At 40.6% G+C, this 13,498-nt stretch overlaps 1 protein-coding gene across 2 annotated transcripts in view; it reads left to right on the top strand.

The window, feature by feature from the left end:
- The first annotated feature begins 3,114 nt into the window (after window positions 1-3,114).
- The window catches only part of SLC9A7 (solute carrier family 9 member A7), a 69,522-nt gene continuing 59,138 nt past the window's right edge, over window positions 3,115-13,498 (top strand). Inside the window, exon 1 of one of the 2 annotated variants that reach the window (XM_081949528.1) lies at window positions 3,115-3,617. In XM_081949528.1, the coding sequence (XP_081805654.1) occupies window positions 3,233-3,617 (385 nt within the window). In that variant the 5' untranslated portion in view covers window positions 3,115-3,232. The remainder of the gene's footprint in view (window positions 3,618-13,498) is intronic. The other variant, XM_081949527.1, reaches the window with a different exon arrangement.

Raw genomic sequence — 13,498 nt, 5'->3', positions numbered from 1 at the left:
CCACCAATTAAAAATAGGTTAAAACATAAATATAACACATAAAACCAATAATCGCACTAAAAACAAAAATAAATATGATCAGCAGCAAAATCCATCTGCATTGTAAAAGTTCCCCACCATTGCCAAACCTCCATTGCCAAAGCCATGTCTTAAAGGCCATCAGGGTTGCAGCCAATCTAGGATGTGTGGTAATGATGTTCCAAAGAGTGGACACCACAGCAGAAAAGGCTTTCTTCCTGGATCCTGCTAGATGACACACTCATAGATGGGGCCCATAATTTGCTGCTTCTGCTGGATCTGATGGGACAGTGGATGCAACTGGGGAAGGGCAGTCCCTCAACCCTGCAGCATGCCATATATAGGGTTTTATAGATGATTACTAGCACCTTTAATTGAATCAATAAACATATTAGTAACCATGATATCTCATGGAATAGAAATGTACCATGCACTGTCATATTTTGTACCAACTGTAACTCGATGCATTTCAATGGTAGTCCAAAGAAGAGCGCATTGCAGTAATCCATTCAAGGAGTGACCAGGGCCCATGTAACTGCAAGCAGAACCTTCCAATACAGGAACAGGCTCAATTACACAACATGAAAGGCCCTTTGGCTACAGTTGTTACCTGATCTTTGAGTAGGAATTGTGAGTCCAAGAGGACCCCAATCTGTTTGGGGCAGTGCAATCCCACCCAGAACTGAAGATGAACCCCTGGAACCTGCATATCCCCAAACCCACTCAGTCTTGCTAGGATTTAGCTGAAGCCAGCTGAATACCTACAGTCTCTACGGCAGAATCTCAACAGCCTCCCTTAATTTACCAAGAGATGAGACATGAAGCTGGCTATTTCCAGCATACTGATAATACTTCACCAAGTGAGTTCATGTAGATCATGGATGTTAAACTGGCAGCCTGCGGGCTGGATGCGTCACATGCCGGCCATGCCCACCCCAGTTCCGCAAAGGGGAAAAAACATCAAAAAACATCACATGATGGCAATGTGATGCAGCGAGTTTGACACCTGTGATGTAGATGTTGAACAGGAGTGGAAAGAGTATCAAACCTTAAAAACTCTCCACCAGGCAGAGGACCTCTCATTCCCAATCAACATTGATTGGAAACAACCCCAGAGAAAGCAGGAAAAAACAACACAATATACAGTATACACAATACAGTGCTACTCATTCCCAATTCCCTGGTTCAAAAGCATGCCATGGTTTGAAAAAGATGCCACGGTATCAAAAGCCACTGAGAAGTCAAGGAGAATAAGGATGGAAGTGTTACTCCTATCCCACTCATGCTAGTGGTCATTCAAACATACAACCAATGCTATTTGAGTCCCATACCCAGGCCTGAAATAAACTGAAATGGGTCTAGATAATCAGTTTCATCCAGGATCCTCTGAAGCTATTGTGCAACCTCCTACCCAATAACTTTCCCTGAAAATAGAAAAATGTTACCTCTAGCAATGGCTTCTTGTCAAGGAGTTGAATTGACATTTATTCCTGGTTAATATGACTGTTTTCAACAGACAGGGAAGTAAACATTCTTCTTCTAAAAAAAAAAGTATCTGAGGAATTAATTAGCCCAGTTGAAGATAATACAAAATAATCAAGAAGTTTAAAATGATGACATGGGAAAAAAAAAACCTAAATCTGAACTAGCTAAATTTACTTAATTGTGGTTCTATGTACACTTACCAGAAAGCAGACTCAATGATACTTGTCTCAGAATTGCAATAAAAGGAGTGTACTATGAAAAATATTTTCCATTTGTCTAATACTTTTGAGTGTTTAGATGTCTGATAATTATTATAGCAAAACTCTTGGTAATTATATCCTCTGAGCATAATTATTCTTAACTGGTAGATCAAGACTGAAGCTGATACCAGTAGTGGAACCAAACCTTCGCATCACAGTTGGTATTAGGAGAAAACTTAAGGTATTTTATGTGCAGTTAGCATTGTTTATATTTAATTTTCAAGGGATTGCTGTTTTGAATAATTTTATTTACAATGTTAATTTGAAGTAGTTATGTAAGCATTTAATCATCATTTTAGCCATTGTCTATCCACTGCAGGATGAAGACTTGTTCTGCATGTTTCCAACTAACACAGTTCTGAGCTTTCTTTTACTAGTGTTTTAAATTTTACTTTGCTTTAAATATATTTTTATGTGAAAATAATGCACCTGAAAAACAAATTAGAAAATTTCCCAGTACCCTACTTTGAAGAGACTTAGTGAAGCAGAGACTTTCTTTAAGGACTGCAGTACACAAATCTATGCAGCAAAACCCCGTTTATATAAGTCTTAAATATTGCCTACTCCCAAGTAAATGTGTGTGCAGAAGGGACAATCTTGTGCCCAGTGGGGACTCCTATCAGTCGCAGCCACTAATACAATCATAATTGCATTCACACAACTTGCTTGCCCAGAATAAACCATGGTTTTCCACAATATTCTGGGTTTGAACTACTTTCCAAGTCATAATTGAGCACATAGATTGGATGAACACGCAATGAAATGAGTTTCAGCTTGGTTCGCTAACTTGTAACTAGGTCATGCAAACTGAAGTCATCGAGCAGAAGAACTGGAGATGATCAACTTTGTTTTAGGACCTCGGTTTGAGGCTGGGTTACTAACAGTACCAAATTGGCCTGCCGTAATTTCCTGGTTCATCCGCGTTTTTTACTTTTCCCTTGGAATTGGGGAAAGAGGGCAAAAGCCGCAAGAGCAGAATGCCCTCCGGAGTAGCAAGCGAAGACGAATCTCACTCGCAGCCAGTTTATTCCGAACTAACAGAGCTCCCTCAGCCGAATAAGAGAGGGGTCGAACAGTCTCGTAATGTGAAGGTTTGGTCGGGGCATTCTCTTTTGAAACGCGACTACAATTCTCTATGCAATTCCAGCGAGCGGTGCAACGATCGAAGAGCCCTTCCTCGGACTCGCCTTGCGCTAGCTTTTCAATATCGCTTTGAATAAAGGAGAGCACCCAGGAGAGCGATCCACCCCTCCCGCAGCCTGCAATGGTGCAGCCCACTCTATCGCCTCTTTCTGCTGCAAGCATAGACCCCGCCCCTGTGCAACGGGAGGGAGGGGGCGAAGGCGGCGCGCTGCTCTAAGCGTGGCCAGCCTTTAAGAAACGAGGCGGGAGAGCGCCTCTCGGCAAACTTAATACCGGAGCTGCGACGCCGAGGGGTGGAGTTGGGCGATTCTGCCTGCCGGAGTCATATGCGCCTGCCTGAGCGCCCAGCACCGTCGCCCGAGCGGAGCCCGCCCGGCTGCTGCAGTGGCTGCTGGCAGGAAGCTCGGCGCGCCGAGAGGACGCAGGCGGGCACGAGCGGCGGTGCTCCAGGGGAGCCTGCCATGGCGCGTCTGCGGCTCCTGCTTCTCGTCCTCTGCCCAGTCCCCGGGCTGTGCCTGGGAGAACGGAGCAGCAGCAGCAGCGCCATGGAGGAGATCACCACGGAGAAAGAAGCGGAGGAGAGCCACCGGCAAGACAGCGTGAGCCTCCTGACGTTCATTCTCCTCCTCACCCTGACTATTCTCACCATCTGGCTTTTCAAGCATCGCCGGGTCCGCTTCCTCCATGAGACCGGCCTGGCCATGATCTACGGTGAGTCGCAGGCGTCTGGACATTCCCGCTGCTGCAGACCGGTTCTTCAGGACCGGTACCAGTTTTGCATTTGAAAGTAATAAATGCTGGGCGGGCATCTAAATACATGTGCGCACGTCTCTCTGTGTCTCTGGAAAGCCTTTTCCCCTTTTGGCTTATTTGACAGATCGCAGGGAACAAATGACAAAGTGGAGGGTTTTTTTTTTTTGCGAGTGCGTCTGAAATGCCGGTTCACGGTCACTCCTCTTCCTCCCTTCCTCCCCCAAACACTTGGTGTGGCTTCATTCTTCACTGATGACTTTTCAAACACATCGGTATTAATTTCAGGATGAATATTTTCCAGTTCTACCTGCTGTGTGGCCGCCTTGCCTTGGCCTTTAAATAGGAACTGGCAATATGATCTCTAACAAGGGGGGGGGGGCAACAGAATCTCTTGCATCTTTTGCTTCGTTACTCCCACAAATATTTTATCTGTCTGTATTAGGAAGATTAATGGAGATAAATATTCTGCAGGGAGGATAAACGTTTTCTCATGGTCACATGATTTTCCTCTCCATCTTTACTTGGGAGATTAAACTCTTCTCTCCACACCTTTCTGCTACAATTCATTTAATTCACTTGCTGCATCAATCGCAGTAAGCTCCTGTTCAATATTTGGTCCTCTTACAGGCTTGAGAAGAGGGTAGAATATCCTAAAATTTGGGTATTACCAGATGTTCTTTTGCTCAAGAAAACTCAATGGCATGATTTTTGCTGTCGTTATTGGGTGTCGTTTCCCCCCTCTTCCAATGTGTGAAAGGTGGTAAAGGGAGCTCTCTCAATGGATATTCTATTGTTTCTTTCTTGTGATATGCATTTTATATTATATCAAAGGATCATCATTCTTTCTTTTTACATAATAAAAAGTAATATGAACTGTACCTTTTTGGATGCTGTTACTAGTTAAATAATCATCTTAGAGATGTGTTATAGTATTCTAAAATATATATTAAATTTTCAAGTCCTTTCATGACGGTTGTTCATTAATGGAACAAATAAAGATATGGGGTGGAAATTGTGGTCAGTGCCCTATAGTTAATATTTGAATTATGGCTTGTGATATGCTACTTTTGACTACCATGTACCTTATTTCTGTACCATACACATTGAACTTTTTTTGTTGTTATTGATACCTTGAAATTTGTAGAAGGTGAAACAAACCTTTAAATGGAGATACCTTTTTCCCGATCAACCAGCTGTGTGTTTATGTGTTAATCTTTGGCTTTTAGTGCTGTTTTTCCCTCTCTGATTGTACTGGAACTAGATACTAGTTATTAGTACTAGTAACTAGTTACTAGTTCTAGATACTAGATAACCAATTTTGCTGTATTTAAGTACAATGACAATAAAGATTATGCTTATACTAGGAAAGATTACACATTGTATCATAAGTCCATTGTGAGTGATTAGGCAACCAAAAGAACAGTGTAGCCTTCAAGGGGTTTCGGGATGCACAACAAAGTAAAAATGAGACCAGGGATTTATTTGTTCCTGCCATCTGATGTAGCACAGGCTTGTGATCAGTTCAGTGCCCGCCAGATTTGATTAATGAGTGGTGCAGAGGATTGTATACAGTGACAGCATGTAACCTTGTGATGATTTGTGCTTTTCAAGCCTTATTTGCAGTATTTTCAAATTTGGGTCACCTTTTAAGATTTGTGTTTAATGTTGGTAGCTGGCATAGGAGGAAAAAGACCTAAAAATTGGCAACGGTCTCTGTTTAACTTTCTCTGATACAGACGCATATTCTGGTAAAGATCTACCAATGGATGTTTACCCAGAGCAGAAAAACATGTTTCTTTTCCAATGGCTACTTGGTGCCTTCTTAAAAGTTAACTGCTTGAAAAGTTACGGAATTTTCCTCTTCTGAGGTTTCTCAGTTTTGACTCTCTCCTTAGTCACTTGTTCCTTGCTGCATTACTGTGTGATACTGGAGCTGCTTTTTTTAATGCCCCAGATCCCTGCAGATCTTGAAAAACAGATCAGAACCTGGTATAATCCTGCCTAGCTGTTTCAGAAATAAGCACCATGAGCTCAGCAATACTTTTCCTTTTATTATTTACCATTTTCATCTCTTGTTTTTCTGGCTTCATGTGTACAACTTTGTAGGAAACAGCTTAATTAAATTATTCATGCACTGGATTTATATCCCATTTTTCCTCATGAGGTCAGAGGGCATATGTAGGAATCCATTTTCCATCATGATCATCATGTGGCTGGATTGAGTATAACTGGACCAGTGTCTCCCATTGATATTTTAGGGCTGAGGGTGAACATGATCCTAGTCCTCAAGGTGATTGCTTCATTATACAGACTTCCTATAGTGAGCAATCACAAATAATAAACTTTTTTTTCTCCTCCATGAAGATTGGGGACCTTCTTAAAATTGCCTTTTTGTCCATTTTTTAGAGAGGCTGCTCTTCTGGGATCTGATTAGAATAATCTGCAACACAGCTGCACAGCTAGTAAAGGAGAAAGGGCCACTTTGACATTTTTAAAAATAGCAGTGGGCTGCAAAGGATTACCTGTCACACAGATCAGCTGTTTTGGTGGCTAACACAATAATGGCAGCACTGGAGCTTGCAGCACTGGTAAGTCCTGGAGGCATTGGATGTGCTTGGCAGTGTGTCTTTTGGAGCAGTGGAAGATCGTGCTTGGCAGCAGTGATATTTAGTGGCAGCAAATTGAGTTTTTTAAAAAGAGTGATAGGCATCAAAAGGCTTCTTTGAGGGTCCCGTGCTATGCAGGCCTAGTTTAGAAGGCAATACATAGGTTTTATTCTACGCAAGAAGTTTTGAAATTAATAGGTAATATTTATAGAATGCACAGATAGCTATTACTAGGCTATATATTTAACCTTTGTGGGTTTTAGTCTATATCTGTACTGATTTTTAAAAAAATTATTGGAGTTTGCTTCACAATTATAACACTATCTTATTATACTGTCTTTTCTAACATCTTTTTTGTTAAACTTTTATGGTTATAAAATCAAGAAAATTGGCAGGTGCTTTATATTTTCATAAAGAGAGGATTGTAAAACAGAGCAATGTTCCCTTTGTTTAAGTAATGCCTTCAGAGTATATTGTACTTTTAAATTAAATAAACAAAAACATGTTTTGTCCTGAGGTGCTTCAACCTAAATTGACAATAAAACCAGGAAAGAATGTGAGCAGGTGCCCTTAAGTTTTGTGTCCATGGTAGAACAAGAAACTAATTCAGCCTTCCCCTGTAAAATAATATCTAGGTCAGCTGGAGTTAATTCTTTAGCTGTTATCAGTTATATCAGGGGTCTCCAACCTCGGCCACTTGAAGACTTGTGGACTTCAACTCCCAGAATTCCTCAGCCAGCTTTGCTGGCTGAGGAATTCTGGGAATTGAAGTCCACTAGTCTTCAAATGGCTGAGGTTGGAGATCCCGGAGTTATATGATAGACTACGATATCAGTATCAAAATATCTAGCTTTCACTGTAGCATAAATGTACAATGATTATGATTTGAAGCTTCAAATATAGTTAGTGTCCTCTTCCCACTGTTTGTGACAGATAACAGATCTCGAGATTGTGGGTTGCTTTTCTTGGCCACTGGATGGCCACTGGAAGGTTGTATTTATGTGCATGATAAATCTATGCTGAATCACAGGCTCATGACTTGGCTTCAAATTGACTCATTCACTTAATTAAACTAACTTTGTGCGCCCTTTTCCATACAATTATAGAATAGGAAGAGACTGCAGAGTTACTTTAATCTGCTTGTTCAGTATAGGATTTGCTAGAGCATTTGGAATGGAAAGTTATCCAGACTCTATTTGAAGATCTCCAGTGACAGGAACCTATCACTCCAGAAAGCAACTGATTCCACTAGTTGATAGCTCCTAATGTAAGAAAAATCCTCCAAATATCTAACCCAGGTATACTTTCCTTTTAATTTCATCCCATTTGTCCTGTCACATATTGCAATAGAAAACAGGTTAACTGCTCTTCTACAGATGGTTGCTGACTTAACAACCATAATGGAGCCCAGGATTTCCATCATAAGTCATGATGGTCATAAGTCAAAGCATCTATGTAACCAATTCATTTTTATGACCTTTTTTTTGCAGCAGTCATAGAGCAAACACAGTGGCCCGAAAGCAAATGTGGTGTGTATAAAGCAAGTTCATTCCTATAATTGTTTTTTCTCCTCACTAAAAACCAGCCAAAATGGCTGGAATTTGGAAAAGAACTTTGTTAACCATGGTCACATGACCATGGAACACTGCAACTGGTTGTAAAATTGAGCTAGTTGCCAAACACTCAAAACGGAATCTTGTAATTGTGTGTGCACATGTGTGCACATTCCACTGTCAGAACTCCATAACCAGGTTGTAAATTCAACCTGGGGGGGAGGGGTCTGTCATAACTTCAGTCACTAAGCAACCAGTTATTAAGCAACCTGTACAGATAGTCCTCAGCTTACAATTATTCCTTTAGTACCATTCAAAGTTACAGCAGCACTGAATAAAGTGACCTATGACCATTTGTCACATAATCATTGCAACCTTCCCATGGTCACGTGTTCAGAATCCGGTCACTTGGCAACTGCCATGTGTTTATGATGGTTGCAGTGTCCAGGGGGGGTGTGTGTCATGTGATCAACTTTTGTGATCTTGCGACAAGCAAAGTCAGTGGGGAAGCCTGATTCAATTAATCGTGTTACTAACTTAAGGACTTCAGTGAATCACTTAACAACTGTAGCAAGAAAGGTTGTAAGATGAGGCAAAACTCATTTTAACAACTGTCTTGCTTACCAATGGTTATTATGGGCTCAGTTAGAGTTGTAAGTCAAGGACTAACTGTGTATCAGTGTTGCTCAACATGAGCAACTTAAAAGGTGCTGACTGAGGAATTGTGGGAGTTGAAGTTCATACAAGTTAAAGTTGTCAAGGTTGAGAAATCCTGCTCTATAGGACAACCATTTAAGATACCGGAAGAGTTCAACAATGTCTTTCCTCAGTCGTCTTTTCTCGTTTGGTGACTAAGACAAGCTCTAATTCCATTTCAGTGTGGGGAAATCTTTTGCCCTCTAAATGTTGCAGCATTATAATTCTACAGTGAAATGCTTCTTGGAGTTACTGTCAGTGTAGGTCAGCAATGTCCAGAAAGTCATAGGTCATTTTCACCTACATGAATGTCTAAAGCCATGGTATTTTGGTGATTTGAGAAATGTTGTATTCTGTTGTGTAGTGTTTTCTGGGCTGTATCTTGAGTGTGACAATGACAAAGAACTCTTGGTGTTGAGGCCCCAAAAGGGTTTTTTTTAAAATTGGCAATCAGAATTTTTTAATGTTCCATGTGTTATAATCCTATATATGATTCAAACAGTGAAACTAAGCTTGACTTCTGTAACTTCATGGGCATCACTGAACAGTGTGCTTGCAACATACAGAAATAGTTGGTCATTCTGTTCTTTATCATGTTTGAAAAGCACAGTTTAGCCTGTAGCCTTGGACTTTACAGATGCTTTCTCATCCTGGCAGAATCCTATTCAGCTTTCTAGATCAGCCAGCCGATTAGGTGCTGCATAGAATAAATTTGTTAAATTTACTGTGGCTTGCCCCTGCATTTTAAAATTGCTTTTATATTACAAGGGATCAGCAGAAACCACAGATTCAACAGCCGTGAGTGTTCATTTATTTATTTGAACAAAAAAAAATTTTTTTAAAGTAAACGTACTTATACAAGGCCAGGGCAGCTTGAAAAAACTGTGAGCAGACCTTCAAACAATTCCTTGTTTTCTAGTGTATTTGGCAGCTTGACCTTGTTAAAAATGTGCTGTTAATCTCTTCTGGCTTGTTTTGCCTTGATGTGATATACACACCCACCCATTGTGGCACCTAAGCCATTGTTTTTGGTGGGGGATGGGCTCATATCTTGTGTTAAACTAAAGCCAAGCACCATGTTATGGATTAGTGCCATGTCTAAATCAGGTTCTCTTCTTACTTGTTAAAGACTTAAGGTATTAAAAGTATTCAGTTCTATATATTTTTTCCTTTTTAGATTTTAAACTCTGCAGTTTTCTTCAATAGCTCCCTGTAACCCCAGTCCCCATCTTTAAAATACGATACAAGCTTTACATCTGGGAATTGGAAATATTTTTACAGTAATAATGGAAGAAGAAGATTGAAGGCAAAAAATGATTTATTTTTTCAGGATTGATAGAGAAGACTGGGACAATAGTTGGCTCAATTCCATGAAAACCATGAAATTTGTTAAGATAACTGTGCTAGCTTTTAAATGTAAATGCCTATAGAAGATAAAACAGGGCCTGATGAAAAAGAGGCTGAAATCTCAGAATTGCAGAAGGCTATAAAAATTAGAAAAAATTTCCAACTAAAAATTAGTTGGAAAGAAGTGTCAGGGTTGTCTGGAGGAAGAAATATGAAGTGTTCTTTCCTTTCCCTTTTGTTGCTATTAAGGAAGAAATGGTAACACTTTTGTCTGCAAACAACCAAACCCTGATATTACTATTATGCTGATGGAAATTCAAGCAGAAAATATTGCCATTCTGATTAGCGGTGCACAGATGCAGCTGATTAACTTGCGCACACTCATATCGTTACTTCCCTGTGTGACAATCCAGGTAGTCCCCAACCTACAATAGTTTGTTTAGTGACTGTTGAGCTTTACAACGCCACTCAAAAAATGATTTATGACTATTTTTCAGTTACAACCATTGCAGCATCCCCATGGTCACTTGATCAAAATTTGGATGCTTGGCAACTGGTTCATATTTATGACAAGTGCAGTGTCCCAGGGTCATGTGATCCCCTTTTGTGAACTTGTGACAAACAAAGTCAATGGGGAAGCCAGATTCACTTAACAACCATATTACTAACTTAACACCTTCAATGATTCACTTAACAACTGTGGCAAGTAAGATAGTAAAATGGGGCAAAACTCACTTAAGAAAGGTCTCACTGAACAACAAAAATTTGGTGCTCAATTGTAGCCATAAGTTGAGGACTACCTGTATTAAACAATTGATTGTTTTTATTTTTTTTATTTTTTTATTTTTTTGAGTTTACATAGTAGCCCAGGGGTGTCCAAACTTGGGAACTTTAAGACTTGTGGACTTCAACTCCCAGAATTCCCCAGCCAGCATAGCATAGCTGGCTGGGGAATTCTGGGAGTTGAAGTCCACAAGTCTTAAAGTTCCCAAGTTTGGACACCCCTGTAGTAGCCTAATGAATATAACTTGGATTTAGCATGTGAGCATTGCACACGCTAATGGTTAAATGCATTACAGAGTTCCAAAGGAGGATGGTGTAGAAATGTATCTATTTCCCAAAATGTGATTCAAAGTCACAACCAGGACTGATAGTTTCCATTTTTCTCTTCCTTGCAGGTCCTCAGTATGCACTTTGCTGGCGATATCACACTCACAATATACCAATGCAGAAACTTGCACGCTTCATATAGGGGTTAGGTAAGTCTGAACCTTTACGCCAATATTGTATTTTTTCACTTCTCTTAATATTCTTATTTTATAGCTTGTCCATAAAATAAGAGTATTTTAAAAGGAAAATATGCCATATTGAATAACAACGCAGAAGTTTCATTTATTGCTATGAACATTGGTTATTGTTGAGGGGTGTGATGTCGCCAGCAGAGTGCATCCTGGGCTGGCTTGGGCTGGCCAGTCACTGAGTACTTGGAGGTTATGTTGAGGTCTCAGTTTTGTGGACATTTTTGAGAACGTTACCTTTTGGGGAGGGAGAAGGCAAAGGTAAGTTGCTACCATAAAATGCCATTTCAACCTCTAGTCTTAAGCATTTCCATTGCACCATATTGAAGGCCATCAATTCTAGCGTGTAGCGCGATGACTCCCCTGGACACATCCCCAGATACCTCTCCAGATGTCAGTTCGGAGGAGGATGAACCAGTCACAGGTGTATCAGGATGGGGGTTGGTCAATGAGAAGCTGTCTGAGAAGGATTTGGCTGAAGAGCAGCTGCAGGAGGACAGCCCTGAAGCTCCAGATGCAGAAAGTACACAGCTGCAGCTGGTCAGTGATGAGGAAAATAAACCGCCTTCTGCAACTGATCCAAGGGCAGACAAAAAGCAGGAGCAGCAAAGGTCATCCTGATTGCTCATGAGAAGGCAGCCTGTCCCTTTTGATGGGCTCTACCAGAGGCTGGCTATTTAGCACAACAGACTGATGGAGACGATGATGGAGACAACATGTTCATTTCCTAACTGCGTCTTTCCTGGTCGCTGTGATTCCTGCCTTGCTTTGGACTGACATGGTGCCTTAACTTTGGAACATGCCTTTTGATCTCTGGATTTTTCTTGCCTCGTGAATCCTCTTGTGTTGTAGATTTAATTTTACCTGGTGGATTTGTCTTATTTAGGATACTTTCAAGTGCCTTGTGGACTCATTGGCCATTGCTCTGTGGACTAGCATTGGTCTACTTTTGGCTGGACAGTTTTTAATTGGGTCAGTTCTGGGGTTTTGGTGAAGGGAATTGCTGGGAAATATTAATAAACCTACTAAACCATTGTTATGTGTGTGCACGAGTGGGCAGGACAGCACATAGACTAGCTGTAAACTCTGAAGCAAATAAAGAAACCAGTGCCAAGATCTTGGGAAAATAGGTTTCTTAACCTGTGTTTTTGTTTGAAGTGACCAAATCAAGTAGAAAGACCTATGGAGGGGACGTGTGGAGAGTGAGAAGAGAGATACTTAATCACTCACTCTGTTATCTCTTCTTTGCAACCTCTTTCTTTTCCTAACCTTTCCCTCTCCGGATATCTTATCTGCCTTACGGATTGTTCTGTTTTTAAAACTAAAATTTTCAGTGAAGTCGTTGGTAAGGAGAGGGTTTGAGTGGAAAAATTAAGTGTCATCCTTCTTTTTACAGCTAGCCTTCAACCTGACCGCAATTGAGCCCAAAATTTCTATTGCTAAACAAGGAACTTAAGTGAGTTTGCCTCAGTTTATGACGTTTTGCCGAGTTGTTCAGCAAATCAGTGCATTTGTTAAGAGAGTCATGTAGTTGTTAAGCATATCTGGCTTCCTCCGTTGATTTTGCTTGTCAAAGGCTGCCTGTGAAGGTTGCAAATGGTGATCACATGACCCCAGGGCAGTGCAACGGTCATATATGATAGTTGCTAAGCATACACATTTTGATCACATGGCCAGTGACGATGCTGCAACAATTGTAAGTGTGAAAACTGGTCATAAATTAATGTTTCAGTATTGCTGTAACTTCAAATAATCATTAAACAAATGTTGGTAAGTGGAGAGCTATCTGTACCGTTTCTCCACTGTAAACACCTGTGTCCTGTTCCTGTTTTGCTTTTCTGGGGGAAATTCTGGGGGAAATTTCATATCATATACATAGTATGTTGTTTGTTTCTGAAGATGGGCAAAGTTTCAGTACAGCTGGGGACACGATGCAGGGATCTGCTATACAAAATCCATAATCTTTGGGTGGTCCTAAATCATCTTGGTTGTACAAAGTGAACTCTGATTTTTAATTTAAAAACTTCTGACAAGGAATGGTTCCATTTTCTGGATACACTATTATGTTTTTTCACATGAACAGTATTATCTCATCATTTGATTTGTGTACCCCAACTAAGAATGATTGTTACAGATAGTACTCAACCTGCAACCATTGGGCCAGGAACCATTCCAAGTTATGACAATACTGAACAAATGGTGGTTACATGGAACTGTCCTAGTATCCTAAATGGTCATATAAGCATGATCTGAGCTTGGTAATCCATTTGCACTTACTACGGGTTGCCAAGAACTCCACAATCATGTGATAACCATTTGTAATCTTCTCTTCTGGCTTC

This window comes from Natrix helvetica, assembly GCF_964273705.1.
Source record: "Natrix helvetica genome assembly, chromosome: 3".
Classification (NCBI taxonomy): domain Eukaryota; kingdom Metazoa; phylum Chordata; class Lepidosauria; order Squamata; family Natricidae; genus Natrix; species Natrix helvetica.
Note: the sequence above shows the minus strand (reverse complement) of the source record. Positions and strands in the feature narration are given on the sequence as shown.